The sequence below is a fragment of the Felis catus genome, chromosome A2 (assembly GCF_018350175.1).
Source record: "Felis catus isolate Fca126 chromosome A2, F.catus_Fca126_mat1.0, whole genome shotgun sequence".
Lineage (NCBI taxonomy): Eukaryota > Metazoa > Chordata > Mammalia > Carnivora > Felidae > Felis > Felis catus.
The window spans coordinates 166,246,167-166,273,661 of NC_058369.1; the positions used below are offsets into that span (position 1 = coordinate 166,246,167).

The window sequence follows — 27,495 nt, forward strand, 5'->3', positions numbered from 1 at the left end:
ATCAGGTCACATCAGAGCGCGTGTCAGCTGCCCCTCGGGGACCGCTCCTCCCGCTCCGAGGCCGGCGCCTCCCTCCACTCGTCTCCACGACTGCCCTCCACCCTCACCCAGAGAATTCCTCTCCCCTCTCCGTGGGAGGGGGCGCCCAACCGTGGCCACCTGAGCATGCTGTCACCACAGCGGTGCGTCACGGGCAGACAGGCCGCGACATTCGAAGCCAGGAGCCACTCTTCCTCGGGGCTCCGGAGATGCCGCCGGCTGCTCCGTGACGCCTCCCGACTGCTGCTTCTCAGAGCCGTCCCTGGGGCGCAGCTCCGGGCAGCCCTCCCTCTGTACCCCGAACTTGCGGCGACGGTGCCCATCCGTCCCTCTCCACGTGCTCACTGGCACGCCTGTCCCTTGCTACGCGCCCTCCTGGACCAATCCCGGAGCTTCAAACAGAAGCAGACTTGTCTCTATCTTTTGTGTCTTTGAGTTACAAAGATATCTTTGTTTTGAGGCCAGTTTCTACACATCACCTTCCAACACTTCTGTGATTTTTAGAGAATTTCCTGCTGCCGTGATTCTCAGACGGGCCTCTCCCCGCCTCTCTCTGCCTCCCGCCCCAGGTCAGGTTACCGGCATCTCCCAACTGGCCTGGTCACCTGCCTGCACTCCCGTAACTCAACGTTTCATGGTTTGGAATGTACGTCTCTCCTTTTTCTACATGCTTTAATAACTACGGGGAGAAAATCCGACCTCTGTAACGTGGCACAGGAAGAAGGTCTTCGAAGGGGTGGCCTGGCCGGGAGCCCGTGCCTTCCTGCCACCCCCTCCCCATCTACACCGAGGGTTTCTCACTGGGACACCCTCCATGCTCCCTCCTGTTTGTCCTAAGACTCAGTGCAGGAACCACCTGTCCCCACAGGCCTCTCTCAAGGCCCCCGCCCCCACCCGGCGGGCTGTGTTTGCTCACGGCTCTCGCTGCACCTGCCGCCCTGCCTCCTGCTCATCACAGGTGGCTGTTTCTCCGACTCATGTGCGGTTTTCTCCCCCTCGTGCATTGCCAGTATTCTCTGTCTCACACGGAGAGTGTTTCAACAACAGGAATGCTTTCGGGGAAGCGCATTTAAGATCTGCCCGAAGCATACTTACAGTCTTTTTTTTTTTTTTTTTTTAAATTAGAGTCCGTTTTGATTCGCGGCACTAACGGGAAAAGCGTTTACTTCTCCTTTTCCTTAAAGGCCAACATACAAAATAATAAATACGAGCACTACGGTTCCACTACAGACTAGAGACTCTGAGGTCCCTTCCCAGCTGGAGGGTCTAAGATTGTCCAGCACTCGCCTCTGGAGACAGAAGGGATTAAGGCACACAGAGGATGATGGTCCCTATCCCAGGGCACCAAACACCTGATCTCATTCTCACATCCCCAGTTATACACAAATAACCTGTGGCCCTGAGAGTTTAAGAGCTGGAAGAATCTCAAGAATCACGAAGTCCAACATGCTTCCCTTACAGCGGGAAACACTGAAGCCCAGAAAAGTGATCTATCTGCCCAAGGTCACAGAGCGTCAAAATAAAATGCCCATAATACATTCCCAACACAACAACGTGTAGGTCACTGAGGGCAGCCAAATGGACGGAAGGCCAGTCTGCATTCCTTAAGTCCTCAAGACCGAGCTGTGTTTCTTCAGGCACAACTCACCCTCTTCCAGGTGGCCAGGAGCTGTTTATCAGACATCTGCTCGGGATAATCCGCAATCGCGAACACACAGCCCAGGAGGAACCCTTCTTCGGGAACTGGAACAGAATCACACGAGGAAAATAAAACCCCCTGAGTACGTGTGTGCAAAAAACGGAGGCGTTCACTTCGCTGCGTTCATTCTGCATTTCTGAAGCCGGTCCCTCCTGACCGGGACGCTCGCAGCCTGAGCGGTATGTTCAAAACACAGGTCCGCGGGCTTGACGGTGCACACGGAGTGATCAGATACTGTGTGCGCACGGACGAGTGTGTGGAGCCCCATGAGGGGCCCCGGTGCTGCCTTCAGGGGCCAGGACGCCCCACCGTGACAAGTGGGGCCCGCGCTGGGCACCGGACCCGTTCCCCTCCGTGAGGACCCTCCCGATGGGAACCCTCAGCCCCTCACCCCACCCTCGGGCCTCCCGACAAGACTTTAGGGGAGAGAGAGACCACGCGCGTTACTAACTCTCCACTGCGGGGTCGTGTCCAAACAGCTGGTGCGGGTGCTGGTGCTGGTGCGGGTGCGGGGGCGGCGGCGGCTGCGGCTGCGGCGGGGGCGGGGCCTGGGGCGGCAGGGCCTGGGGCGGCGGGGGCGGGGCGGGCGCGTGCATGTGCTGCTGCAGGTGCAGGCGCTGCAGCTGGGCCAGCTGCTGCTGCTGCTGCAGGTGCTGCTGTAGCTGCTGCTGCAGGTGCTGCGGCGGCTGCGGGTGCTGCGGCTGCAGGGGCGGCTGCGGGCGGGGCGGCGGCGGCTGCGGGAAGGGGTGCGGCTGCGGAGGGGCGTAGGGCTGCTGCGGGATCTGCGGCTGCGGCTGGAGCTGCAGGATCTGCTGGGGCGGAAGGTGCAGGACCGGGTGCGGCGGCGGGGGCGGGGGCGGCGGCTGCGGCAGGTGTGGCTCCGGGGCCACCTTCACTTGGCCGAACAGCACGGCACCGGCGTTCGCGTGGCCCTGCTGGCTGTGGTTCACCTGATGCTCTAAGGTTTTCGTGGGCGCTGAAAGGGACTGTAGGATCTAGAAAACAAAAATGAGGCGAAGTCATTAGCGACAGGGAAACGGACCAACGTCCTCCAAGCGGGAGAACGCGAGCGGACCCTGCCATCTCTTCAGCACCGCGCGACACGGAGGCACCAAACGGCAAGCGTCACCAACTTCGATAAAGCGAACGAATTTACCAGAATTCAGAATTTGGAAGTAGGTAACACGGAACGAGCTAATGCCTTAAAATTGACACACGTGTAAACTCACACGGCTGATGTGTTTGACAGAGTAGTCACGGGGCTACAAAAAAAAAGGGGGGGAGGGGGAGGAGAAAAGAGAGGCGCCCTGCTTCTTTGCAGGGGTCTGTGTGCCCCCCGCAATGTGCTGCGGGCACAGCGCCTCACCGGCATCCCCCTGTCCCCCTGCCAAGCGCAGACTTCTCCTAACCCAGGGATGCTCCAGGGAAAAAGTGGACCCTGCAGCCACTCGGCCTGGCCCAAGCTCCTCTCCGCACCTGCCATTTTCCAACAACGAAAGGGCCCCGTAAGAGGCGGATGTGAAGACCACCCCCCAGTGAAAGCACCCCCACCCCCCTCTTCTGTGGTTACCCTGCCCTGCGCCCTGGCAGCTCTGTAAACGGGGGCCGGTCTGTTTAATGGCAAACGGTCCCTCAACTGAGAAATCCTCAGCACTGCTGGTGAGTCAACCTTCCCCAAAAGGACGGGGGGCTCTTCAGAAGGAGCGAAGTGTTTCGAGCCAGAGAAAATCCAACCGCCCAGACCGTTCCCTTCTAGTTCCTCCTTCACGACGACAGGCGTAAGCACAGAGCCGCCCGCAAGCCGAGGGGAGGGAGGGGACAGGGCCAGGAGTCGGGAGAGGCCAGAGCACCAGAGGGCACGTTATTGTATCATCCTGCACAGCACTGAATGTTGTGTCCTACAATGAATTTTTTCCCAATTGAAAACACACTTGCCATTTAAACAAAACTCTAAAATCCAGTTGCAACGTAAGCCATGACTAAATCGAAAACCTCAAGTATGTTCTTAAATTGCATCTTCCACTTAAACAGACTCCAGAACGTAAAGGCCACATAATTTACAAGGGTGGAAGACTCTGGATTTCGTGGCCAAACAGCTGCCTCTAAAACTGATGGAGGCCTGGCGCCCGGGGGGCTCAGTCAGGTGAGCATCCAACTTCGGCTCGGGTCATGACCTCAGGGATCATCAGATCAACTTCCACGTCGGGCTCTGCTCTCAGCAGAGAGCAGGGACTCTGTCTCCCTCTCTCTCTGCCCCTCCCCGGCTCGTGCTCGCTCTCTCTCAAAAATAGGCAAACATTAAAAAAAAAAACAACAAAAAAAACCAAAAAACGAAGGCCAAACTCGAGGCTTGCACGATCTGTCTTTGAAATCACTTACAGGTAAGACCTCTCTCTCCATAAGGAGTTCTCCCCACACTTCAGAAACTCCTCAGTAGAGCTCTAACCAGAAAATTTTTTTAACAAACTCATAACCGGCAGGGTAACGATTTATTCTCTATGCTTAAAAGTACTAAAAAGTACCGCGTAAAGTGGAGGGAAATGGACCTCAGCGCGTACCACACCCAGACAGCAGGACAGCAACTGGGATGCTCACACGTCCACAAAAGCCGCGAGGGGCGGGTGGCGGACAGCTGCTAGGACTTCTGCGGATCAGTCCTGAGCCTGTCAGCGCAGCGGGCCAGTAACGGTGGCTGCTTCTGGAGAGGACACAGGAGTTAAGGGCAGGAGGAAGTTTACCACTTTGTACCCTTTGGTGCACCTGAATTTTTTGAAGTTTTGTACACATGTATTTTTTTACTCTCAGAAGTCACAACCCACATGAGCTTGACTGGGAATAAGGAATAAAGGCCTGTCCGCCACGATGGGCCAGGTCAAACCAGTGGGGTGCCTCAGGCTGCCTCCCCCGCCCCTGCACCCCAACCCCAGATCACAGGGCAGCTCCGGAAGGTCTGAAGGACCCTCCGTACAAAGGGTGAAAAGACCAGGAGTGGCTGAAGGCCTGGAGCCCGAGGCTGTTCCCCTTCCATCTGGTGGGGGGGGGGGGGGGGGGGGCTGGTGCTCCAGGCCTGGAGCAAGGAGAAGCTGGGAGAGGGTGGGGTGGGTGCAGGCTGTGAGCACAGGGTGGCTCGGAGCAGACAGGGGTCAGGACGAGAGCCCTGGCCTGGGGTAAGACGGACACCGGGCTGGAAAGCCGGGCTCTTCAACCCTCTGATGTGCCTCTTGTGGAAAACACGCGCTAGTCTCGAGCAATCAAACAAGCGGGATTCCTGGCTGCTTGGTCGCATAATCTGCCATTCCACAAACAACAGTTCTTAACGAACGTCAAGTCTGCTTTCTTCCTTCACGTGACGCTATTGCTTTCTTTATTTAAATTGCTTCCTACCAAGTGCCCCAATAGATAAAGAATTTCAACACAGACAACTTGGCTCTAGCCACTACCAATTCGCAGCCTATACAAATTTTGATGATCGGCTGTGTTCTCCTCATCCCCAACCTATTTTTAAACTAAATCTGTCCTCTAGCTGTAACATTTCAAAACTTCATTTTCTTCACTTCTAGCAGCAAAATGTCCCTGCAAACCAAAACCACGCGCAACGCCTCTGGGCAGCCGCTCTCCCCGGGGCCCGGGCGGGGCTTCGCGGGGCCTCGCAGCGCACCAGAGCCTGGGGCCCGCTTCTCCGACGGCCCTCCTGCGGGGCGCACCCCACTCCCTGATGCAGGCACCCATTTCCACCCCACAGGAGCAGATGCCACCCAAACGTGAATTCAGGGAGCGTGGGATCGAAGTGGACATGGGAGCAGCACAGGGCGGCGGCAGGGGCAGCGGTGAGCCGACGGATGGACAGTGGGGGGGACAGCAGGGGGACCCCGGGCCCCAGACCACAGGAGGGGTCCGTGCCCGCTCCAGCTGCACGCCCAGGGGCCACCGGGCCTCCCCGCGCACGCCCCGGTCACACCACCGCTGCCTCCGGGCTGTCCTCCGGCTGCCTTCTCCACCGGCCTCAAGCTCCTGGCTTTCCGGTTGGTTCTTTCTGACCGTCGGCTCTGCTCCCCTCACGGCCCTCTGGTGCCGGGCCCAGGACCTCGTGGCTTTAGCACCCACTCCCCATCGGAGCTGTTCTCTGCGTTCCATCCTCCCCCCACCCGCAGGGACCCCATGTGAGCGTGGGCGTCAATGGACAGAGCATTCCGTCCTCTCCCCCCACCTCCGCTCAGGGCCCCCCCCCTCCCCTCAGGTCCTCCTCACTCGCCACCACCCTCCAGAACGGTGTCCCGCCGACTCAAAGTCCTCCCGGCCCGGCAGGTACAGGACCACGATGGGAAGTCCAAGTATGGCGGTGGGGGGAGCCCACGGAAGGCGCCTCGCCGCGAAAGGGGAGTCTGCCGCTCGGCCACCACGCACTGTCACCGTTCAGGCTGCAAAATACTGGCTCACCCACCTTGCGGGAAATGCCACAAATCCCGCTTTTGTGGACGATCCCACGATTTTAGCAAAAAACCCCACAATCTTCTTTGCCCCAAAATGAACACGCCAGGCAGAAGGTCGCACTGGTTGCTGGCGTGTAACCTGGGCCCCCTCCGTCTCTCATCTTCCCAAGCCACCGCCCCTCCGACATCGCTAACTCGGCTGCCACGCTCTACTGCCTGCACCTGTCCTTCCGTCCGTCCGTCATCTGCTCGGCCACCAACACCCCCCCCGCGTCCGCCTGTCCTTCGGTCCGTCCATCATCTGCTCGGCCTCTACCACACCCCACGTCCACCTGTCCTTTGGTCCATCCGTCATCTCCTCGGCCTCCATCACCCCCTGCATCCACCTGTCCTTCCATCCTTCCGTCATCTGCTCGGCCACCAATACCCCCCCGTGTCTGCCTGTCCTTCCGTCATCTGCTCGGCCACCAACACCCCCCGTGTCCTCCTGTCCTTCCATCTGTCCATCATCTCCTTGGCCTCCACCCCCGTCTGCCTGTCCTTCCGTCTGTCCATCATCTCCTCAGCCTCCACAGCCCGCCTCTTGGTGAACTGCATCTCACTCAATCTTCCTCAGCTCCTAATGTGTGGTCACCACCCTAACCAGGGTCCTGACCACATCCAACACCTATTCCAGAATCTTCCATTCTCCTCAAACCCAATTATGTCTCTCTTCCCCTCCACCCTACACACTTCGCCTCGTGCCACCTTAATTTTCTTCCTTCAGATGTCTACAGAATGTTTTCTTTTCTTCCACCTTATTCTGGTGTCTCAACCATGTACTGTCTAACTCTCTGCTAAGTCAGGAAGGGAGGACAGGAAAAGAAAAACAAGAACACTTTTAACACGCACCTCAAACCAAAAGACTTGAAGCACCACCAGTAGACTCATCAGTGACACTGCGATCTACAAGAAACAGACCCTTCCCAGAGCCCCAGTGGCTTGCTCAGAAGGTGGCCTCGTTCCTCAGGGAGAATGGTCCAGGCCCTGGGGGAAAGACCCCCGCAGAGGCCTCCAGCTCTCCCCACAGCCTCAGTCTCACAGATTTTCTTCCCTTCTGGCACGGCGAATTCACGCCTGCCTCTGGGGCTTCAGTCGCTGTTCCTTCCTCTGGGAGCCCTCCACCCCCACCCTGTCCTTCCCCAGCCTCTGTCATTCACGCCTCTTTCTTGAGGCCCTCCCTAACCACCTCTTCTAAATGGCCTCCTTCCTCTGTCGGCTATTATAGGACCCCTTATTGAACTGTCTTCAAAACGCCCAGACCCTGAACCCACAGGAGCCCTTTTGTTTGTACGTGTCTGTCTTCCACACCTGAAACGAAGGCGGGAAGTCTGTCTTCCACACCTGAAATGAAGGCGGGAAACTGGTCTTTCTCCTTCGCCAACTTGTCTCCACGACCCAGAGAAACGTACACAGTGGCCAATATACCACCGTGACTACTTTCTTTTGGTCCTAAATCGAAGGACATCTGCTGAAACTTTCCAAGTCCATTCCACATCAACAAACTCCAATTGGAATCCTATCAACTGAGATTACGACTTCTGTAAGCGAACGAAGAGTTCATATTACGTCATTTATCCACCGTGAAGTTCATTATAAGCAAATACGAACACGCAGTCAACTTCAAGCCACTGAATTTAGGCTAATTAAGAGCAGAAACGTTCTTGAGGGGCAAGCACTCCCGTCACCGGTACCTGCTGGAGTTGAAGAGACGCTCGACAACACACACACACACACACACACACACACACACCCCTGTGGAACAGTTCTCACACAAATAAATACTGCTTGTAAGTTAACTGCCCTGAAGAAGCGGGAAATACTAACCTGTATCGAAACCATCTGTAAAATCCAGCCCTAAAATCTGTTACTTAAGTTCCCGCTTGTTACAGAGTGACTTACGTGTGCCACATTTGGCGGTCGGCCGATCTGCTGAATGTCAGCATTATTCGTAATGTTTCTCAGCGTCCGCACCGCCGGACTCCAAGAAGCGATCATTTCTGATCTTTCAGAATTCTGCAGGTTCTGTCCCGAAGCCATTACGCTGCCCCGGACGTCGGGGGGTAAGACGCTGCCCGGAACGGGTGGCACACTGGCACATAAGTTAATCAGGCCCGGCTCCTTTCCCGGGGGCAGTCTGCGTTTGACCGCGGCTAACTGTGGCACTTCCGCTGGGGTCCAGTTTAAGTTTCGCTCCTGTTTCTCAGGCGATGAATCCGAAGAGTCGTCGAACATCAACTCCCCTTTGGGTTTTTCGGTGTTTGACTTGGGTGAGAACTGCTGGGCACCTGAAGGGGATCCTTCTCGAGAACTGGCAGGGCTCGGTTTCTCGTCGGTGCCGCCCTCGCTGGGGGAATCCTGTTCCTCATTTTCTACCTCCTCCTCCTCCTCCTCTTCTTCCTCTTCTTCCTCTTCGTAAATAATGAGGCGAGGATGGTAAAATGCTTCATCCTTTTTGGTTTTTTCAGATATGCAATCCAGGACCCAGTCGGGGGTAACAATTTTAATACTTGCCCTCTTTAAAGCACATTCGTATTTCTCCTGCAAGTAAAGAACAAACACATAAACACAGCTGTAAGTTTTACCGAATCTCCTAGAACCGTGTACTGAAAACGTCAGGACAGGGATGCAGCTGAAACGGTCGGCACTTGTGACTGCCGTCTTAGACACGGAAAAGCTTAAACTCCTTCCAGACGCATGACTAGAGCCAAAATGAACCATCGGTCTATGAACTCGGGACGGCCTCACCTGCAACAGTGGTCTTACAAGATTTTATTTAAAAAATTTTTTTTTTCAAAGATCACTTATTTTTGAGAGACAGAGAAAGACAGAGTGTAAGTGGGGGAGGGGCAGAGAGAGACAGAGACACAGAATCCGAAGCAGCCCCAGGCTCTGAACTGTCAGCACAGAGCCCAATGTGGGTCTTGAACTCACAAACCGCGGGATCACGACCTGAGCCGAAGTCGTATGCTTAACTGAGCCACCCAGGCGCCCCTTACAAGATTTTGTTTAAAGTTAACCTCTACAGATGGTATTTTAGAAAAAAGTACAGCTAGCAATCCCACGGAAAATTCTCTTACGAATGAAATAAATAATCGCCACCTCGCTTAGTTTTTACTTACTGACAATCTGTACAAAGCCGCAATAGGGAAAGAGCTCCTTCAGGACATCGGGCACGGTCAGGGAGGGTGGCCAACTTTCCGTGGGGAGGCTTCCTCAACGAGGCGCCTAGTGTTAATCGAGCTCGCTCCACGGGAGACACAGAGGGTGCAGTACGTCTCTGACCTCATGAGATTTACAACTTCGCTCTGGAGAGAACGTGACCACGAACAGGAATACAATGTGCAGCCACTGCTGGGCGAGGCGGGCACATGTACAGAAGGCTCCCACCAGTGTGAGCCACACGACTCAGGGAAGGCCTCTGCTGCAAGGTGAGGCCGGGCAGGGGCATGACAGCAGGCACGGGCACTGAGCAAAAAACGTAGGGCGCATGGAAAAGGTGTGCTCACAGGCAGAGGCCCCCTTGCAAGTCAGGGTATAGAACGGAACAGATAGCAAAGGATAAAAGACAGCCATGAAAGAGTCACGTGATACAGGAGCTTTAAAATAAACAAGTCTGAGGGGCGCCTGGGTGGCTCAGTCAGTTAAGCGTCCGACTCCTGATCTCAGCTCTGGTCATGATCTCATTCACGGTTCCTGAGTTCGAGCCCCTCATCGGGCTCGGTACCGACAGTGTGGAGTTGGCTTGGGATATTTCTCTCTCTCTCTCTCTCCCTCCTTCCCCACTCCCACTCTCAAAGTAAGTAAATAAACTAAAAAGAATAAATGAGCGAGTTTGTAACTATGGTTCGCTTAACTAACAGAATCTCCCCCCCCACCCCTTCCAAAGCCTAGGGTAACAGCAGGTCTCTGGCAAACATGCTGGAGCCCCCACATTAAAATGCGTTTCCTGGCAAGGAGACCGAAGGTGGCACTCGCTGTTCACGGTCAGGGCAAGGGTGACCACGCAGACGACCGCCCTCAGGCCGGCGCTGGCCACAATGGCAGAGGAAGCCGGGACCCACCTCCTGGGAAAGAGTGAGACCCCCCCCCCCCCCACGAGCCTCAGGGAGTTCACGCTGTTGCTTCTGAGGACGCTCTGCTTCGAACCTTCTGAAAACGCAGTCACGGGAGGACACGCGTGAATGACACGTGAGGCCAGAAGAGAAGTGGATGTAATCACTGCCATACTGCTGAGACCCTTCCACCGTCCCCATCTGAGGGCACGGCTCCAACCATCTTTGTTATAAATGCAGATGTACGTGTGTTTAAAAGGTGGAGGGGGCACCACGGTGTCCCGGGGCGCAAACACTCTAGAATGTGCTTTTCGCTTCATACGTTGCCAACAACCTCCCACGTCAACGTGTGCTTCTAGGCCGGCCCTTCTGCTCCTAACTTTCTGGGGTACACTTTCCAACAAACTCCAAAAGCGGAGACGCCCGTGTAATAAACCCCTGCACCCGTCACCCAGCTCCGGTAGCTGGCAACCGTCCGCCATCCCGCTTCACCTGTCTCCTCTGTGACACTGCATCTCTGACGACCCCCGCCACCGTGACCCCCACTCAGCTGGGGGGCCCCCTCACACCCAGGCGTGACTCGTTTTAACCCCAGCACGCCATTCTGTTGCACAGTGATTTCAGGCAACCCCCCGTCCCCCGGATCACTGCTTAGTTATTTCTCGCATCATTAATTCTAGTAGTCTCTAACGTCTGGGGTTTTGTTACCTGAAAAACTGAAGTTAATTCTCGACACACATATCCTGAATCGCGATCCTCGACACACATATCCTGAATCGCGATTCTCGACACACATATCCTGAATCGCGGGGTCTGAGATGAACTCCTGGGTTCTGGTATCAGAGTATGGAAAGCACTTTTAGACTCCTGACCTGTAACTACACCCCCTCCTAAAAGGCTGTGCCACCAACTACGAACGGGTCTATCAACTGACCCACACGCCTGATAATACCCTGTTTTATTCCTGGCCGTGTGCTTGAACTCCTTGAAACCATGCTGTGTGTAAAGCATGATTTAAGTCATGCGTTTTATTAAGATGGAAACGTTTTGAAACCTATGTGTCGAGCAGCACGTGGGAATACGGAATGCTGAACTCAGTCACACCACAGCGCGCACTAACCACGGAAACTAAGCTGAGCCCGGGTGCTGTGCAGAAGTGCTCTATCACGACAGTGCACGCCTGAGACTAACACACCACCGTCCGCTCACTAAATCACGGAATTGAAATAAAAGCTTCAAAGAATTAAAAAATCCCCTTCTTTATCCCCAAAATCATCCCGAAATATTTAACCACGAAATGCGAAACCAACCCTCCCACGTCGCTACAGATGAGAACCCTCTGTAGCAGAGTAGAGACTTGCAACTTCCTGACCGCCTGTCCCAGACGAGCCACAGGGCTGTCCTAGGAAAACAAGTCTGGACACACACCGAAGTATTTATAAGCTACACAAATACGACCCAGTAACAAATCTGAGATTTCTACGTTACTTTCCAAGGTAGGAAGATGGTTTGCTGAAAATAATAAAACGTGACATTTTTTTTTAAAACTGTTAACAAATAGCAGAAGTAAAACTGGTGCCACGCGGTGCAGTCGCTGAGCATCTCGGACACCACGGAGAAACTCCACGCTTTGCGCTGGCAGCCACCGTGGTCGGCCGGAGTCGTCGTCTGCACGCCGGGCCGGCACTCATTTCAGGAGGGACCTGACTGTGTCCTAGGCAATTGACGCACAACACTGTCACTCACGCGTCCTCTCCCTTCTCCCCAACAGGGAGTTTTTGTCACTGAAAGACAGTCAGTTACTGCTGAACAAAGGTGACCTAAGAACAAAGCAATGTCAGATGCCTTTGCCTGAGCTGACTTCCCAGCTAAGTCATTCCAATTCTCGAACCCTCACACGTACAAGTTACTAAATGCACGGACTCAGGGGTGCCTGGGTGGCTCACTCGGTTGAGCGTCCGACTTCGGCTCAGGTCGTGATCTCACGGTTCGTGGGTTCAAGCCCCGCGTCAGGGTCTGTGCTGACTACTCAGAGCCTGGAGCCTGTTTCGGATTCTGTCTCCCTCTCTCTCGGTCTCTCCCCCACTCACTCTGTCTTTCTCAAAAATAAATGAACATTAAAAAAAAAAAATCTAGGGGCGCCTGGGTGGCGCAGTCAGTTAAGTGTCCGACTTCAGCCAGGTCACAATCTCACGGTCCGTGAGTTCGAGCCCCGCGTCAGGCTCTGGGCTGATGGCTCAGAGCCTGGAGCCTGTTTCGGATTCTGTCTCCCTCTCTCTCGGTCTCTCTCCCACTCACACTCTCTCTCTTTCTCAAAAATAAACGAACATTAAAAAAAAAAAATCTAAATGCACAGACTCGGGAGCCAACAGTGCGGCCCACGGGGTCCGGGTCGTGGCCAGTGGCGGCGGGCCGGCGGGTCCTCCGGCCACAGCAGGCACGGTCGCCCGCGAGGTCTGCAGCTGCCAGAGACCAGCCCTTCCCAGCAACAAGCACACTCCCGTCGTTCCGCCGATTCTGTTCTTAAATCCCTTTCTTCTCCACTTGACTGAACATCTTAAAAATCCAGGAATATGAAAGGTGGTTTCGCTCTGCCGTTTAAACATGTTCTTTGTTCATAAAAACGCAAAAAAAAAAAAAAAAAAAAAAAAAAAAGGATTTGAAGAGATGCCGTTTATTTTTGAGTCGGACATTCACGCATCGCCTCTTCGATGACAATGACTCTTCAGAAGTATTTGCTCATCTTTACAAAAGCTATACTTTGTTTCCCTTCAAGCTAGCCACCTACAAGCAAATGATTTGCTCTTAGCCATAAATTATAAGATATTAATATGAAAAGAACCGTTATACTGTTTCACCAAAACGTACTATATTTCTTAGAGTGTTATACAAAACGTGATTTTTTACTTCGAGAGACTTAAGAGTCACCTCTTACATTTTCACAGAAACGCTTCTTCTCGGACCGCGTGGCTAAGTTACAACCACACCCACTGGCTCAACGTGGCTCTTGTCAGGAAACCAGCGTGGCCACGGCACACGTTTCCAGATCGCCTCTGCTCAATGTCAAAGCCTCTGTGAAAGAGGAACCTCACACGCCACCCCTGCCCCCCCACCCCCCACCCCCAGCCAGGGTACCCGTGGGAAGAACAGGATGGCAGCACGGATTCAGAAGCAGTTAAGAAAGAAACAGGATACCGGCACGTGCGAAGTCAACTTGCCATAAACACGCTCCTCTTGACTCTCAGAGTCATAAACCATCGTTCCTGGGAGGAGCAAAGTCTGGTTTCCAGAAAGCGATGGTCCTCAAACTCTCGTGCGCATCAGCACCACCGGGAGGGCCTCACCCAGGTTACCGGGCTCTGCACCTGCCCTCACCGGGTGCTGGTTCACGAGGTGTGGGGCGGGCCACAGTCTGCGCTTCTCACAGATGCACAGGGGAGGCGGGTGCTGCTGACCGGGGGGGCCCCACTTGGGAAACCAAAACTCTGTGGCCCCACCAGTGCTTCGAGACAAGAACCCCACGATTATCGAGATAAACGTACTTGTATCTATTCTAGATCATTAAAAAGGAAATGGCATTGGCAACTTCGCCAAACACACGTTTACAAAGTTTTACTCAGCACAACGCCTTTTTAAAAATTGTGAAGAAGACTAAAAATACATACTTTCACAAATAAAAATGAACTAAACTTTAACTGAATTTGAAAGGAAACTCTAGAGACTGAAAAAACTTTCCCATTTTCTCCACAAAATAAACCCAAATTTCTTCGCATTTAGAGGTCACATCTGGCTCAGAGTAGAAACGATAATCATCTCGCATCGTCTGCGGAATGAAGCCAGGTCTAAGTCAGGTAAATGAACTGAATCGGCTTTTGTAAATGGAATCTAGCAATTAATCCAAGAGAAGCTCACAACCGTCACTCGGCACCGGAAGTACTGAAGGGATGCGCGAAGAGGAAAATGTACGTGAAATGCTTACCCCCTTTGGTTCGGGGACCACCAGATGCGTGCATTTCTTGTTGAGGTGCAGCTGGCAGTTCCCCCCATAGAAAGTGAGCAAAGCCCACAGGGCGCTCCTGTCTTCAGACGACACCTGGGAAAGGAAGGGACACCGGGCTTCCGTCACACATTTCAGTCCGTGCAAGCGTGCTCATCGTCAAAGTACAAGGGGCATCCTAGCAGTTCTGCGGCACCTACTGGCCTCCCTCGTCAAAGGAACTCAAGTAGGGGGACTCATGGGGGAACACGTGAGCGCTCAGGTATCTGCCTGTCATGACAAACTTTCAATCCCTATCGTGACTGCTTCGTAGACGTGATTTTTTTCACCCTGTCGCCAGATGAACGGAAAACACATATCCACGCTCCAAAAAACGAATGCAGGATTCTTGCAACTCAAGTGACGGGGAAGCCAGCAGAAGGAGGGAGTGCGTCACCGCGTCTGACAACCAGAGGCTCGACAATGTCTGCGGGCAACAGCAGCACCCAAGTCACTGAGGGGCCCCTTCACCACTGAGGGCTAAATACTAATTAAGAAATGGAGGAATTCGAGAGACGACAACAGTTACTTGGAGCTCAGGGAAAATCCTAAGTATTACCTACCCCATCAGAGGAAATAAGGCAAGCGTGAAAGGGATCATTCTCAGGCTTGGTAACTGATGAAGTCAACTCCAGGCAGAGTGGCTCGTGTTGGGAAAGAGGCTTTGACTGGAAGAACAGAAACGGCTCCCCATTTACTGCCTGCCTCCCACGTGCCAGGAACTGCGCCAAATGCTTCGCACGCATTCCTAACCCCTGTGACCGCCATGCAAAGTGGCAACCACGAAGCCCCCGCACAGATCAGGAAGCAAACCTGCCAAAATTACAGCTAATCGCCGAGAAGCTGGCTTTTAAAACACAGGTGTGTCGAACCCCAGGCCTGCCTACATCTTCCTGCCGTTCTGTAACTTCTCTAAGGGCAATTACTCCCCAAAATAATTTCTAAAAAAGAAAATTTTAGAGTCTGAAAGACAAAAGAAGTAAGAAAAATAAAGGTGTGTGAATGAATTCTGACGTAATCATTTAACCGGGTCAATTTTTTTCCATAATAATTTATTATAAATTCAGGGTTATGGTTAAGAATTCCGTTAGTCCTCAAGTTAGTTCTGTGTTACAAACAGCATGTTTTTAAAAACCGCCATTATTCAGCTTGCCAGAACCCCACTGTCTCACATCTACTTCCGTCCGTTTTACAAACGTTCCCAGAACTTATTCTGCACTGCACACTCACTACTCTGTGGATACTAACAAGAACACACTAATCTCCTAAAATCACCTTGGAAAGTCACTACTTTGTATCTCCTTAACGTGGTTAGCCACTGTCACATGTCCGGAGACTGGACCGGAAAACCGTTATTTTTTTCCTAGAGGCTCTCGCAAAAACGTGGCTCTCCTGCAGCATTTGGAGAGGTGAGACTGACTCACGTGATAATCCAGACCGCTCCAAGACAGCACTACATCCCCTGTGAGAACTGAAGTTCAAAGAGCAGCCCCTCTCTGTGCCTTCCTTGGGAAGCTGTGCCTACAGGGAAGCACGTGCAGCCTGGGCTGTGCCGACCGCGGCGAGCCAGGCCCCGGGCCGGCGCCACAGGCCCGGGTCTCAACAGGGACAAGCCTATTGCTGGGGAACGAACATCAGGTGGGGGGGAGGGAGACCTGGAGCTGACACAGGGTCTCCAAAAACGAGCTCCGGGCCACCTGGAGACCTTCCACGAACCAGATCCTGCAGCAGTGCACGTCTGGGCCAAGCGACTTCAAACAGCCACACCAGCTCACGTGTGTAATGAATCTCTTTGCACACCAACTAAGAATGCTCTTTCCACACCAAAATGTTAACAATAGTGCCCTAGCGGGGATGGAATTATGGGGACATTTTTGTTGTCATTTTTCTACTTTTCTGTATTTTCCACATTTTCAAAAGCATTAATTTTGTAACTGGGGAAAAGGGTTTTTTGTTTTTTGTTTTTTTTTTAAAGCAACGTATGTAAACTACAGATCTTGTCATCTTGGCCAATGAAGCTCGGACATGATCTCAATACCCTAAGACCAAAAACCCAAACGCTTGAGTGGTCAGTCAGGTGCGGCCCCCACACACGCGTCCCATAGCACCGCCGCGTCTCAGGGACACTCCTCCGACACGTGAGGCTCTGACTCCGTGTCCTGCCCAGCCTCAACGCCCGCTCAGCTACCACTGGCCCTGGACCCCACGGCAGGCTGCACACACACCCTCGTGCTGGCCACGCTCCGAAACCACATGCTCGCCCTCCCCACTATCCTGTCCTCTAAGGACGTGGAGCAGAGGGCGGTCACCTCGTCCACGGCCCCCCCCCCCCCCGAATAAATGCCTCCTTCACCCCAGTCGGGAGCGCCTTCCCTTCCCGGTACAAGTAGGACACTCCTCGGTTCTAGCCCCCAAATCTGTCCTTGTCCCCTCCTGAAAAAAACTACAATCTGAAGGCACGGTTAAAGATGGAGGTCTCGCTAGGATTCACCCCCTCGACCTCTCTGCCCTCTCTCACAGGACCCAGTACAGCGCAAGGCACATGGGCAGGCAGTCAAGAAATACCTGTTGATTGAGATACAGAATGAAAGGGCTTTTATCTTCAGCCTTCAAGGCTGAAACCACAACCCTGGCCAGGCTCTCCGTCGCGCTCTTGGCCTGTCCCCCGAAACCTACCCAGCACATCACAACGGAGGCCCAGCCTGCATCAATACCGGCTCGGGAGAAGGCAGATGATGTGTGTGCTTCTCAACGTCTGCAGGCACAAGCTGCCTTCCCTACCTCTCCCTGGGAGAGTTCTGGAAGACTCCAACAAAGAGCTCCAGCCTGTATCAACACCCTGACGGGGGAAAGACAGAAGGTCACTGAGAGCCACCGAGCAAACGGTCCTTTCGCAAAGGCGGGGTCCTGCCTGGTGGGCGCGTGCGCGGGCAGGTGCGACAAGGTTCAGCGAACGGTGTGGACGCCCGAAGAGTCTCTGCGTGGTGCGGATCCACCGTCGAGACGGCTCCCTCCGGGTACGGTTTCCACACCTCGCACCCACCTTTACATGCTTGTGTGTGCTACGACACGCGGCTGGTTCACAAGTGCGTCCTCCCTTGTGGACGGTGCATTCGCTGAGGGGAGACATCCTCTCTTAGTTTATTTTACACCCCCCATCGGCATTGCTCCCGTCATAAAAGGACTCATCTGGTATTTGTTAAACCAAAGTCCCTTAGCTACACGCTGTGCACGTGGTCTGTTAACACATCTTAAGCTGAATTAACATCTTTTAGCAACCAGAAAACATCAGTGTCCGCGGTGCACTCTTCTCAACTGGGGTGTCAGCAGGTGAGCTGCTCTCACCCTTATCTGATCGAGCTTTCTGCACTCAAAAGCAGAGCTTTTTACGACGTGATCCCATCACACACTGGGGATTCCGATCCATCATCCTAAGTGATGGACGGCGTAGCAAGTGATCCATGAAGATGAAACTAACTCCAGACTCTGAGTTTTACTACCTAATGAGTTTGCTAAAAGGATAGAAAAAGACTGTCACAGGTCCTTCTAAATTCAGTTGCCTGCCCAGCACAGACCCAGCCACCCCCCGGCAACGTATTTCACACCTAGATAAAACTCTACGGGCTGGACCGCTTCCCAGACCACATGACCAAGGGACCCTTGTTCACCTCTGCCCGTGCTCCCTACCACCTAGTTGTGGCTTCTTCCATGGGCTCTCCATTCTCCCCCTCCCTGCCCCTCTGCTGTCTTCTCAGCCCAGACCCTGAGGTCCGCATGGACCACTAGGCCTGCACGATGGCCACCAGACCAATCAGCAGTCCTGTGTCCCTGCCCAGCATTCTTACTCTCCTCCTCTCCTGAGTCACAGGCAGGACTGAGGGGACACCCGGAGCCATGCACAACTATCTGCTACAAATCAGCGCTCCCCTCCTTTACTTGGGGTGCTGCTGCTTCCCAGCAGTAAAAACTGAGTCTGATTTCATGCCTGGTTTCTGAAAACAATTCCCTCTCCTCCAATAGCATCTCTACGCTCAGATTTCTTCTCTGCAGAGCCCCTTTACTGCATGCTACCCAAGGCTCTGCTCCTGGCTACCTACCTTCTACGTTCCTCTGGAAGAAGCAAATTCTCTGCCCGTCACACACCCGAACATCCCCACATCTGGATAGCTAATCGACACCCCAGACTCAACGTGCTTCAAACCAGCTTCCCCGGCTTCCCTGAGGAACCAGGCTCCCGTTCCCCCCCTCCAGCAGTGATGCTGGCACTTCCCCCAGGCTCCTGGCCTGCTCGGACCCACAATTCACTGCGGAGGCAGCTCCAGGACCTGCCACACGGGCGCCCCGGGGCGCTGCCTTCTCCTCCTTCGTCCCAAGTGTGGCCACATCACCAGGCCCTGCCGATTCCCGTCCGGGCCTTGTATCCACAGCGCCATCCCAAATCCAAACCTCTGCCTCAAGTCCAAGATCACGCCCTCCCTCTGGCCCAAATTCCCATCCCTACCCCGGCCCCGTGTCCTGCTACAGCCCCCAGACCAGCTGCACCTGCCAAACTGCAAGGATTTTCGTCTGCTTGTCTGAGTTTTTCAAATGTCCTCATGTAAATATTTGTAATCCTAAATTAAATACTTAAGAAAAAAGGAAGGAGCATCCTACTGGCCACTCCAGGAAGCTCAAACTCCAACCTCTGGGTCCGTTCCCGTGCTCTCCGCCCCCACCCTCCCAAACGCTCTCTTTCCTCTGCACTCCGAGCGCACACCTTCCGTCAGCAGCCAGCCTTGGCGCCCTCGTCCGTCCTGCCATGTTGCTCTGCCAGGAACGCACTCCCCTATCCCACTTTTGCTCTAATTCTGCCCCTTCTTTGGGGCCCCTCAGGTCTGACATCTCCCCTCCCCCAGGCTTCCTGACTAGGTCGTCCACACGGGTGACTGCTCTTGTGATCTCACGCACCGACACCAGGCCACCTGATCTAGCCCATCATACAGCAGGTGTTGTGTGTGCCTTAACCTTAGTGTTGTAGGTCTGATAATCTGTTACCTTTGTGAAATGTAACCACTTTTCAACCTTTGTGAAATGTAACCACTGGTGTTTTCTAAGACTAAAAGTCTTCTCTGATGCTAAACCCGTAGTTAATAAGGATCCCTATTAAATGAAGGTAGCAAAGACAAAAAGAGAGAATTTCATAACTTTAAAGGACTTCAGGAATTAACTAGGTGCAAACACAAAAAAGTGACCCTAACTGAGCCTGCCTACCGTGCGGACAGGGAAGGGGTCAAACTGTGGCGGGGAGACCGCCAGAACGAAGGGGGAGCCTGGCCAGCCTGGCTGGGTGACTCCCGACCACAGAGGCGCATGGCTGTGAGCGACGCCCTCCCGGGTCACCCAGGCCTTCGAAGGCCCCTCCTTGAGGCTTCCACAGGGATGGGCGCCACCCTGCTCCTCACCCAAGTCATTGCGATGGGTCCGTGAGGGCATGGGGCAAGGTCACGGTCAACCACACCTCTCCCTGTGCTCGTGCTGAACAGATTATTCTAAGCAATTTCAAAATGAGTTCAAACAACACCAGCTGGACTTGTTACAATGTTTTTTTTTTTTTTATAGTTTGAGAGTTTTTAGCTGGGGGTGGAGGGCACAGGACACAATTTAAAAATACTGAATATCCACTTTCCTCACTACCTAGAACTTACCACGGCTAACGTTGGGTCCCTCCCTTCAGACATTTCTCGGATATATTCCTTGGCTAATGGAACATGCACATGCCTATGTCACGGCCTCCTCCCCACCCCCCTTAAAGCACTGACCTCCTCTTTCTGTGTTTTCATGAAGCACCACCGACACTGGCTATGTGTGCAACTGCACACAGCAGGTTTCTGAACCATTTCCAACAAGAGGGTGACCTGATTTTTTTCCCATTTTACCCTAGATATTCTACACGATGCTCTGCGGAGCGCCTTTATCTATCAACCTGCCCTTATTTCTGCCAACTTGGGATACGTTTCTAAACCTAAGAGAACCGTAGGGGAAAACAAAATGAGTTATTTTAGGGCTCCCGTCACTACCCAACTTGCGTAGAAAGCAGCCGTGCTGAACCGCATCCCCGCCGGCAGCGAGGGGAGGAGGGGAGCGCGTCCGCAGGTGCACCGGCACGGCACACACGCGGAGTCAGGCCTGCGGAGTCAGGCCTGCGCACGCGGCCAGGCGCGCAGGGTCAAGCGCGAGAACGGAAGTTCTTACGCCCGTGCTAATAAGTGTTCGTGTCCTGATGGCAAAGTGTGTCAAATGTTATGCCCTGCTATTTGCGATTCCTCTTTACAAAAAGGTGTAAACTCATTTTTTCGCCTTATCTACTGAGGTTTTATTTTTCTTTGCCTTTAGGAGTGAATTTTTGCCATCTTAAATAATTTCATTTTCACTATTTTTTCACATTCAAATCTTACACCTTTGTAATTCTTTACGTTAGAAAGACCATTTCGCCCGTTAAAACTTTAAATCTTAAGTCTAAGCAGGAACGTTTAAATAATTATAAACGTATCATAAGGTCACACTGAACATGCAGCTTAGTAGAGGGCCTCTTTAAAACCGGTTTACAAGCAGGTCATAAATCTGAAAGTGTAAAAAACTCAGAACTGCTATGTGTAAACAACACAAGACGGACTGTAACCATGCTTACCTGGGAGAGGCAGGCAGTGATTCCAAAGAAGATCTGACACGACTCTGGAGAAAAACCATTCACTCTGTTTTATAGTTATTAAGATTCCACTGAAATGAGATTAGTGCAACCCGCATCTCACGAAGACGTGCTATGTGCCCACTGGGACGTGATCCGCCCCACCCCCGCCCTCCCACTCAGTCCACGGAGCAAAGAGACTCAGATTGGCCGAACAGTAGAGGGGCCTCGAGGAGGAGCAGCGGACAGCACAGAGACAACGGGAGGTTCCGTGAAGTGCTTTCTAACTCAGCGCCTCCGCCAACATCAAGGAAACGGGCCCAGTACACGCGCAGGGGAAAACATCTGACCTCCAAGGGCTGGCTCACTCCACACACATGTAAACACACACACACACACACGCACACATACCTATATACACGCACGGCACAGCAATTACTCTGACAGCACATGCCAAAGTCTAGAGTTTATTTTAGAAGGAAACGTTAACGGAACTTCTGGGCTACGACAGACAGAATCTTCCATAAAAGAACTTGGGTTCTAGTCTTGCTACCGCTGCTAACTTTACGAAGCTGGGCAAGACCAACTCTAAGCTTCGGTTTTCCTTCACTAAAACAAGAGTTAGAATATACATAATTCCCAACTCTCCCGGCGCTAACGCTCAGATTTTTAAAATTCATGCAAAAGAGCGGTGTGCCAGACATTGGGCATATGGCTCGACCCAAGGAGACATGACCTCAGGGCGCCGGTAACATACAGCCTACTCGAAGCCAACACGAGGACTTTTTTTGAAGAATCTGGAGTGTCCACAATTCAACATGGGTTACTAAAGTATTGCCCTGTTTTCCCAACAGGAATAAAGTATAGCTACTGAGGCAAGTGAGTGAAGAAAAACAGATCAAACTGAAAATCCTATTGTAATCTGGAAGTCTCCCACCAGCCCTGCTGAGAGATCTCATAATTGACGGGAGCCTGCCTGCCTGTCTGACTAACCTCTGCAGACCCCAACGTCATGCCTTCAGCCCCATTATCCAAGATCGGTTTCCATGCTCCTACCTGTACCTCAAGCATTTTCTCCTTCCAAAGCCTTGGGGAAACACGAACAAAGGCGAATCTAGATTGTGCCGTCCAAGAGTCTTGGGGATCCTTTTATGTCCCTTCGAGCTGCGCTTGGACAGGCAGATAAGAACTCAAGGGGAGGACAGCTTCTTAAGGAATCTCGTGCAGAGAATAAGTGATCCACAACAGGAAGAATTAACCTCTCATCTTCAAAATTATCTCTCTGTCTCCCAGTCTTTTTTTTTTTTCCACCTGTACTTAGAAAACAAAGACTCCCAAAACAGCAAAATGGGATGAAAACTAAAACAAAACACGAACTGATTTCCTTTAACTCTTCAGATTATGGATGAAAAGCCTTACCAGTTTTGAGTTGGAGTTGCTAGAGTTCTGCACATCCTCCAAGAACTGCTTACAGAGGGATGTTGTGTTGATTTGAGGCCACCTATATTTAATACACAAAGATTTCCTCCGTCTGCATCAGCTCAATAAAGTAAAAATGCATTCCCAGGACCCACCTGGCCGAGCTGCAAAACAAAACTGGATGAAAGACATCATCATCTGCAATTTTAGCATCAGGGTACCAGGTACCCTGAAAAGGAGCACCTCCACGATTAGGTTACGCGTGGAGTGACCCTCCAGGGAAGCTGCACACGGCCAGGGTGAAACAGAAGCCACGAGGCTCAGAACACGAGAGGGCAGCCCGACATCTCACCCAAGGCAGGGAGGACCGTGCTCTAAAGCCACACTCAGGAAACGCAGAAGCAGGGGACCATGCGTGGGAGGGAGCTCCCTGAGGGCAGCAAGGACACCTTGTCGACCCCTTTAGTTTTGGTGCCCAGCCCATAGCAGATGCCAGCACCTGTGTTAAAGAAACCTTCTACCCGACGTAATCAAAAAGAATGACAGCGCATATCAACGAAACTAGAAACGTTCTGATGTTCTCTTCCCCTATCCGTTCTTCAAGTAACTCATGATGTGGCCCACGCAGACTTACGAGTTTGGAAATAGTCCACCTAACTAGACATCACAAAAACTGTTCCAGAGACGAGAAGCTGAGGTCTAGAGACGAGGCCTGCCCGAGATCAGAAAGCCCTGTCCTGGAACTGGAGCCCCGTCCCCACAGCGGGCAGCCCTCCCTCCGGGGGCGGGGGTGGAGGTGGGGGTGAGACAAGGATCAGGTACAGAAAATCCGAATCAGAACGGAAAACACAAGGAACAGAGGACACGGACACACACACACACACACACACACAGGCCCAAACTAACGAATCCACTCAGTTACCATTTCAGTCTTAAACCCAGAGTTGTCCTTTCCCTCGCCCCTTCCCCAAAAAGGATACGGCAGAAGAGCTCCACACTGAACGGACAATATCACCCAAGACGGCTGAAAAAGAAAATATGAACTCAAATCAAAAAATGCTTTCAATTTACAATCAAAATGACATTTCACCAGCCCTGCTCCTAGAAATTAAAGGCTTTGTTATAACTGATCACAAAGCACCCAGATTATGAGTATTCAAGTAGTGAAAATATCAAAGATTAGTTATTATTGCCCAAGCGAAAAAGCTCAATTACAGAACAAAGCACTACCACATATTTTAAAAACTATTAGGCCTATAAATGTAAATTCTAGGCACACACACTATTAATGCTTAAGCATCGAGGTTAGCTGGGAACTGTCCTCAGACCCGAAGGGCTGGGGTCTGACAGCCAGGCCTACCCCCTCCCCATCCCAGGCACACTGGGCCCTCCCTGGCTCCCCTCTTCAATCCCAAACCCAACCAAGTCTAAGTTCATGAGTATTTTTAGTAATCTCCAGTAGATATAAATGCTGGTAAATCGTGAGAAGTATTTCTGTCTGGTAATTTTTTATGAATTCCATAATTCAGATTAATTATAAAACCTTAGTTTAATTACTACTTTTTTGGGTAACTTGTATTTTTGAAAATTTGTATTTCCACGTTTTTAACATTACATTCACCTACATAATACCCCATTTAGCCAGCTGAAACTTTCAGAAATTTCAACCAGCTGAAACATACACACAGACTTATTATTCGTGCATTAATTTATTCATTAAGTACTTATTGAGAATCTATTTTGTCCCAGAGATGGTACAAGGCACTGGGGATATAATAACAAAGAACAGGTATGCGGCCTTTGCTCTCATGCAACCTATATTCCAACCTAATGATCTCCAAACTAGTTTTGGCACGTGCTAAGAACTTTAGAGGGACACCTGGGAGTCTCGGTCAGGTAAGCATCCGACTTCGGCTCAGGTCATGATCTCACTGCTCATGGGTTCGAGCCCCATGTCAGGCTCTGTGCCGACAGGTCAGAGCCTGGAGCCCTCTTCAAGTTCTGTGTCTCCCTCTCTCTCTGCCCCTCCCCTGCTCGTGTGCTGTCTCTCTCTCTCTCTAAGTTAATAAACATTTAAAAAAAAAAAAAAAAAAAAGAACTTCAGAAAACAAAATACCCCTGTCGTTTTTTGGGTAACATCAACAATTTTTCAGCCTAAGTTTATAAAAGTGTGTCTTCTGTGAACAGGGTGTAGGAATACTGACCGTTTTATAAAGATTGGCTCCGCTTGGAATAATTATTTCATGATGATGTGATAATTTTACCACGCATTTTAAGTAACTTATTGGAAAAAGTGCACCAGGCTGAAAGCGAGCACTTATGCTTCTGCCCAGCACTTCACCCAGTGGGCCTTCACATTCTCTGATAATCCCGGGGAAACTCCAGTTCAGTTTAAGGGAGCTGGCCAGCGCTGGTAGCCAACACTGGCTTGGACTCTTCTATAGTGAGCGTCGTCACGTGAGCCAAGCTTCACGGTCCACGGTAGCACCCAGAGCCCCGCGGAACCCTGCTTGCACGGCTGCGCACCAGGGCGGCTTTCGAGAAAGCAGCATTTCTAGTCATCCCATGGCGTGGCGTGGAGGGTTCCCAGAGCCCGGGGCGATGCGCTGTGACAGGACCTGGGCCGGTGAAAGTGTGACTCTTCCCAAGGACACTGGGACAGGTACCCCTTCCGACTATCGTGCGGCATACACCCTGGGCGGTGTCCCTTGGGGAACTGGGGGGCGGGGGAAGCATGGGTATTCCCACTTGAGGGTTGAGCGCCAGCCACCATCAAGTCCACGCAGAGCAGAATCACCCCCAGGCCCTCATTCATATGAGTCTAGGACACACTAGTAACAATAAAGCAGAAACGGAGAACCAGAAAAGCATCGTAATAAGGAGCTCTTTATCCCAAAGGCAAGTAACACCGTATAAAAATAAGCCCACTGCTGGTCAGCGTTAACATTTCCAATGATGCCCTAAGGCCACTGAGAAAAATAAAAATATACCCATTAAAAAAGTTATTCCAAAAGTTTTGGTGCCTAAAGATGCAAGTTTTAAAGATCTATGCAATTCAAATATGTAAATGATAATCTGTCGCCGTGTATAAGGACGCCTCACTTTTAAAATGCACTTGTCGGGGCGCCTGGGTGGCGCAGTCGGTTAAGCGTCCGACTTCAGCCAGGTCACGATCTCGCGGTCCGGGAGTTCGAGCCCCGCGTCGGGCTCTGGGCTGATGGCTCGGAGCCTGGAGCCTGTTTCCGATTCTGTGTCTCCCTCTCTCTCTGCCCCTCCCCCATTCATGCTCTGTCTCTCTCTGTCCCAAAAATAAATAAATGTTGAAAAAAAAAATTTTTAAAAAATAAATAAATAAAATGCACTTGTCAAATTCAGTATGTTAAAGGCCAAGGGATCTGGGCTTATGGAGCCAGGCCTCGGCCTCAGTCGGCTGAGCTCAGACTAAGAACTTGAGGGTCTACTGGTGTCATCGTGGCGGGGGGACACAGACTGCTGGGCCAGCTCTGACAAGCTCCATCACCCTGTCATGTGGCACCACAGTCCCTGGACAGGACAGGCGCGGCCACCAACGGCAACTAGACTGGGGCGCTGGAGACAGGAGCGCCAGGAGTGCTAACGGTGTGCCTGGGGGCTCGTGCCAAACTACAGCCAAAAGGGGACGGGTGGGCCAGAGGCGTACTAAGCCGGACTGGCAAAATGGTGAGAGTCACAGAAGCTGGCTAATAGGCACTTTATGCGGCCTTATTACAGCCTGACTCTTCCAGAAATACGACGTGTAAAATATAGAAGACTGCTTTTTTATCTCAGAACTGTACAGGGACCGATCGCCACTCAGAAACGTGACCTCGCAGCTGGCGACTCTGCCTGCAGAGACGGGGACAGGTCTACGTTTCAGGAGTCACTTCACAGCGCCTCCACATACGGCAGCAGGTGACCTCCGCCTCCAGGGGGTTATGCCCAGTATTTCCGAAGCGAATACGTGATCTTCACTTTCCCTTTTTTCCCCTTTACATTTCACTTCGGGGTACTTCTATGTCAACGCAAGTACACATTTGTGTATACGTGTTTTAAATCGTGGGACGCTCCTCTACGTACAAGTAAGGGGATAATAAAGCGGGTATTACAAAGCGCAAGAAGGGATTTGACCGTCACCAGATTTAAGACCCACTGCTCTAAATGACCTCAGCCCCCAGCACTGGTTAATACGGGGGCCCTTTTAAGGTTCACTCTGAAACCTACACAATCCATGTGAAGTCACTGTCACAAGGCAACAGGCTCCACACTACCGAGAAAAAGAAAGTGTGCAGGGAAAGGGGCCAGAGACACGGTCCCCACAGCTAAGGAAGAATGGAAACAAACCAGGAACAAAAGCAGGATCCAAGGGAGGGAGGTGCCCGAGCCCACGGCCCAGGGCCTGTCGCAAGTCTGTGTGTCTTGCGAGGTGGGGTCAGGTGGACGGAGCAGGAAAGGTGCGGATACTCCGTCTTCACGAAGGACCTGGCCAGGCTGAAACGCACCGTCTAGTGCAGGGACGTGACCACTGTATTTCACTGCTGCAAATGAACAGTCGCTCGGACTTATACGGCCGTCTCTTGAGAGTCTGGTCTCTGAAAGGCTTCTCCTGAGACACAGATCTGTTCTCAGGTTTATTTTCAAAACTCAGATTTCTAAGCCTGAAAGGCAGTTTCAGAGCCTGGACACTGATGAGGTGCAGACCGCCCAGGGCCAGGCCGGCCTCTCTGTATCCCAGCCTCACTTAATGGCAATCCTTCCTGATTCTAGCCTCTCTTGTTACTATACCACAACAACTTTTATACTGGTTTTAAAGCAAAGTGTTTGATGGCATAAGGAAGAAAAAAGATACGATAGTGGAATTAAACTATTTTAGGACAAATATACAATACCTCTGATTAGAAAAAAACTGAAGGACTAAAACTACACAATTACATTTAACATCAGTCAACTCAACTACGGGCAGCAAGAGAAGAGCAGCACAGCGTGTAATCGGCAAACTCTGAACAACTCACCACCCAGCTGAGGCCCCCGCTTTCTAAAATAAACCGGCCGACGCCAGCTACGTAGCGGTACCAGTGACGGCCACCAGGTGGACAGCG

General features: G+C 52.2%; 1 protein-coding gene across 1 annotated transcript in view; it reads right to left on the minus strand.

The window, feature by feature from the left end:
• PAXIP1 (PAX interacting protein 1) overlaps positions 1–27,495 on the minus strand; it is a 51,137-nt gene that overhangs the window by 18,939 nt on the left and 4,703 nt on the right. Inside the window, exons 3-8 of the mRNA XM_045053296.1 lie at positions 23,362–23,405; positions 20,966–21,029; positions 14,242–14,355; positions 8,110–8,748; positions 2,190–2,733; positions 1,688–1,782 (exon numbers count right to left, since the gene is read on the minus strand). Coding sequence (XP_044909231.1) covers positions 1,688–1,782; positions 2,190–2,733; positions 8,110–8,748; positions 14,242–14,355; positions 20,966–21,029; positions 23,362–23,405 — 1,500 coding nt within the window. The remainder of the gene's footprint in view (positions 1–1,687; positions 1,783–2,189; positions 2,734–8,109; positions 8,749–14,241; positions 14,356–20,965; positions 21,030–23,361; positions 23,406–27,495) is intronic.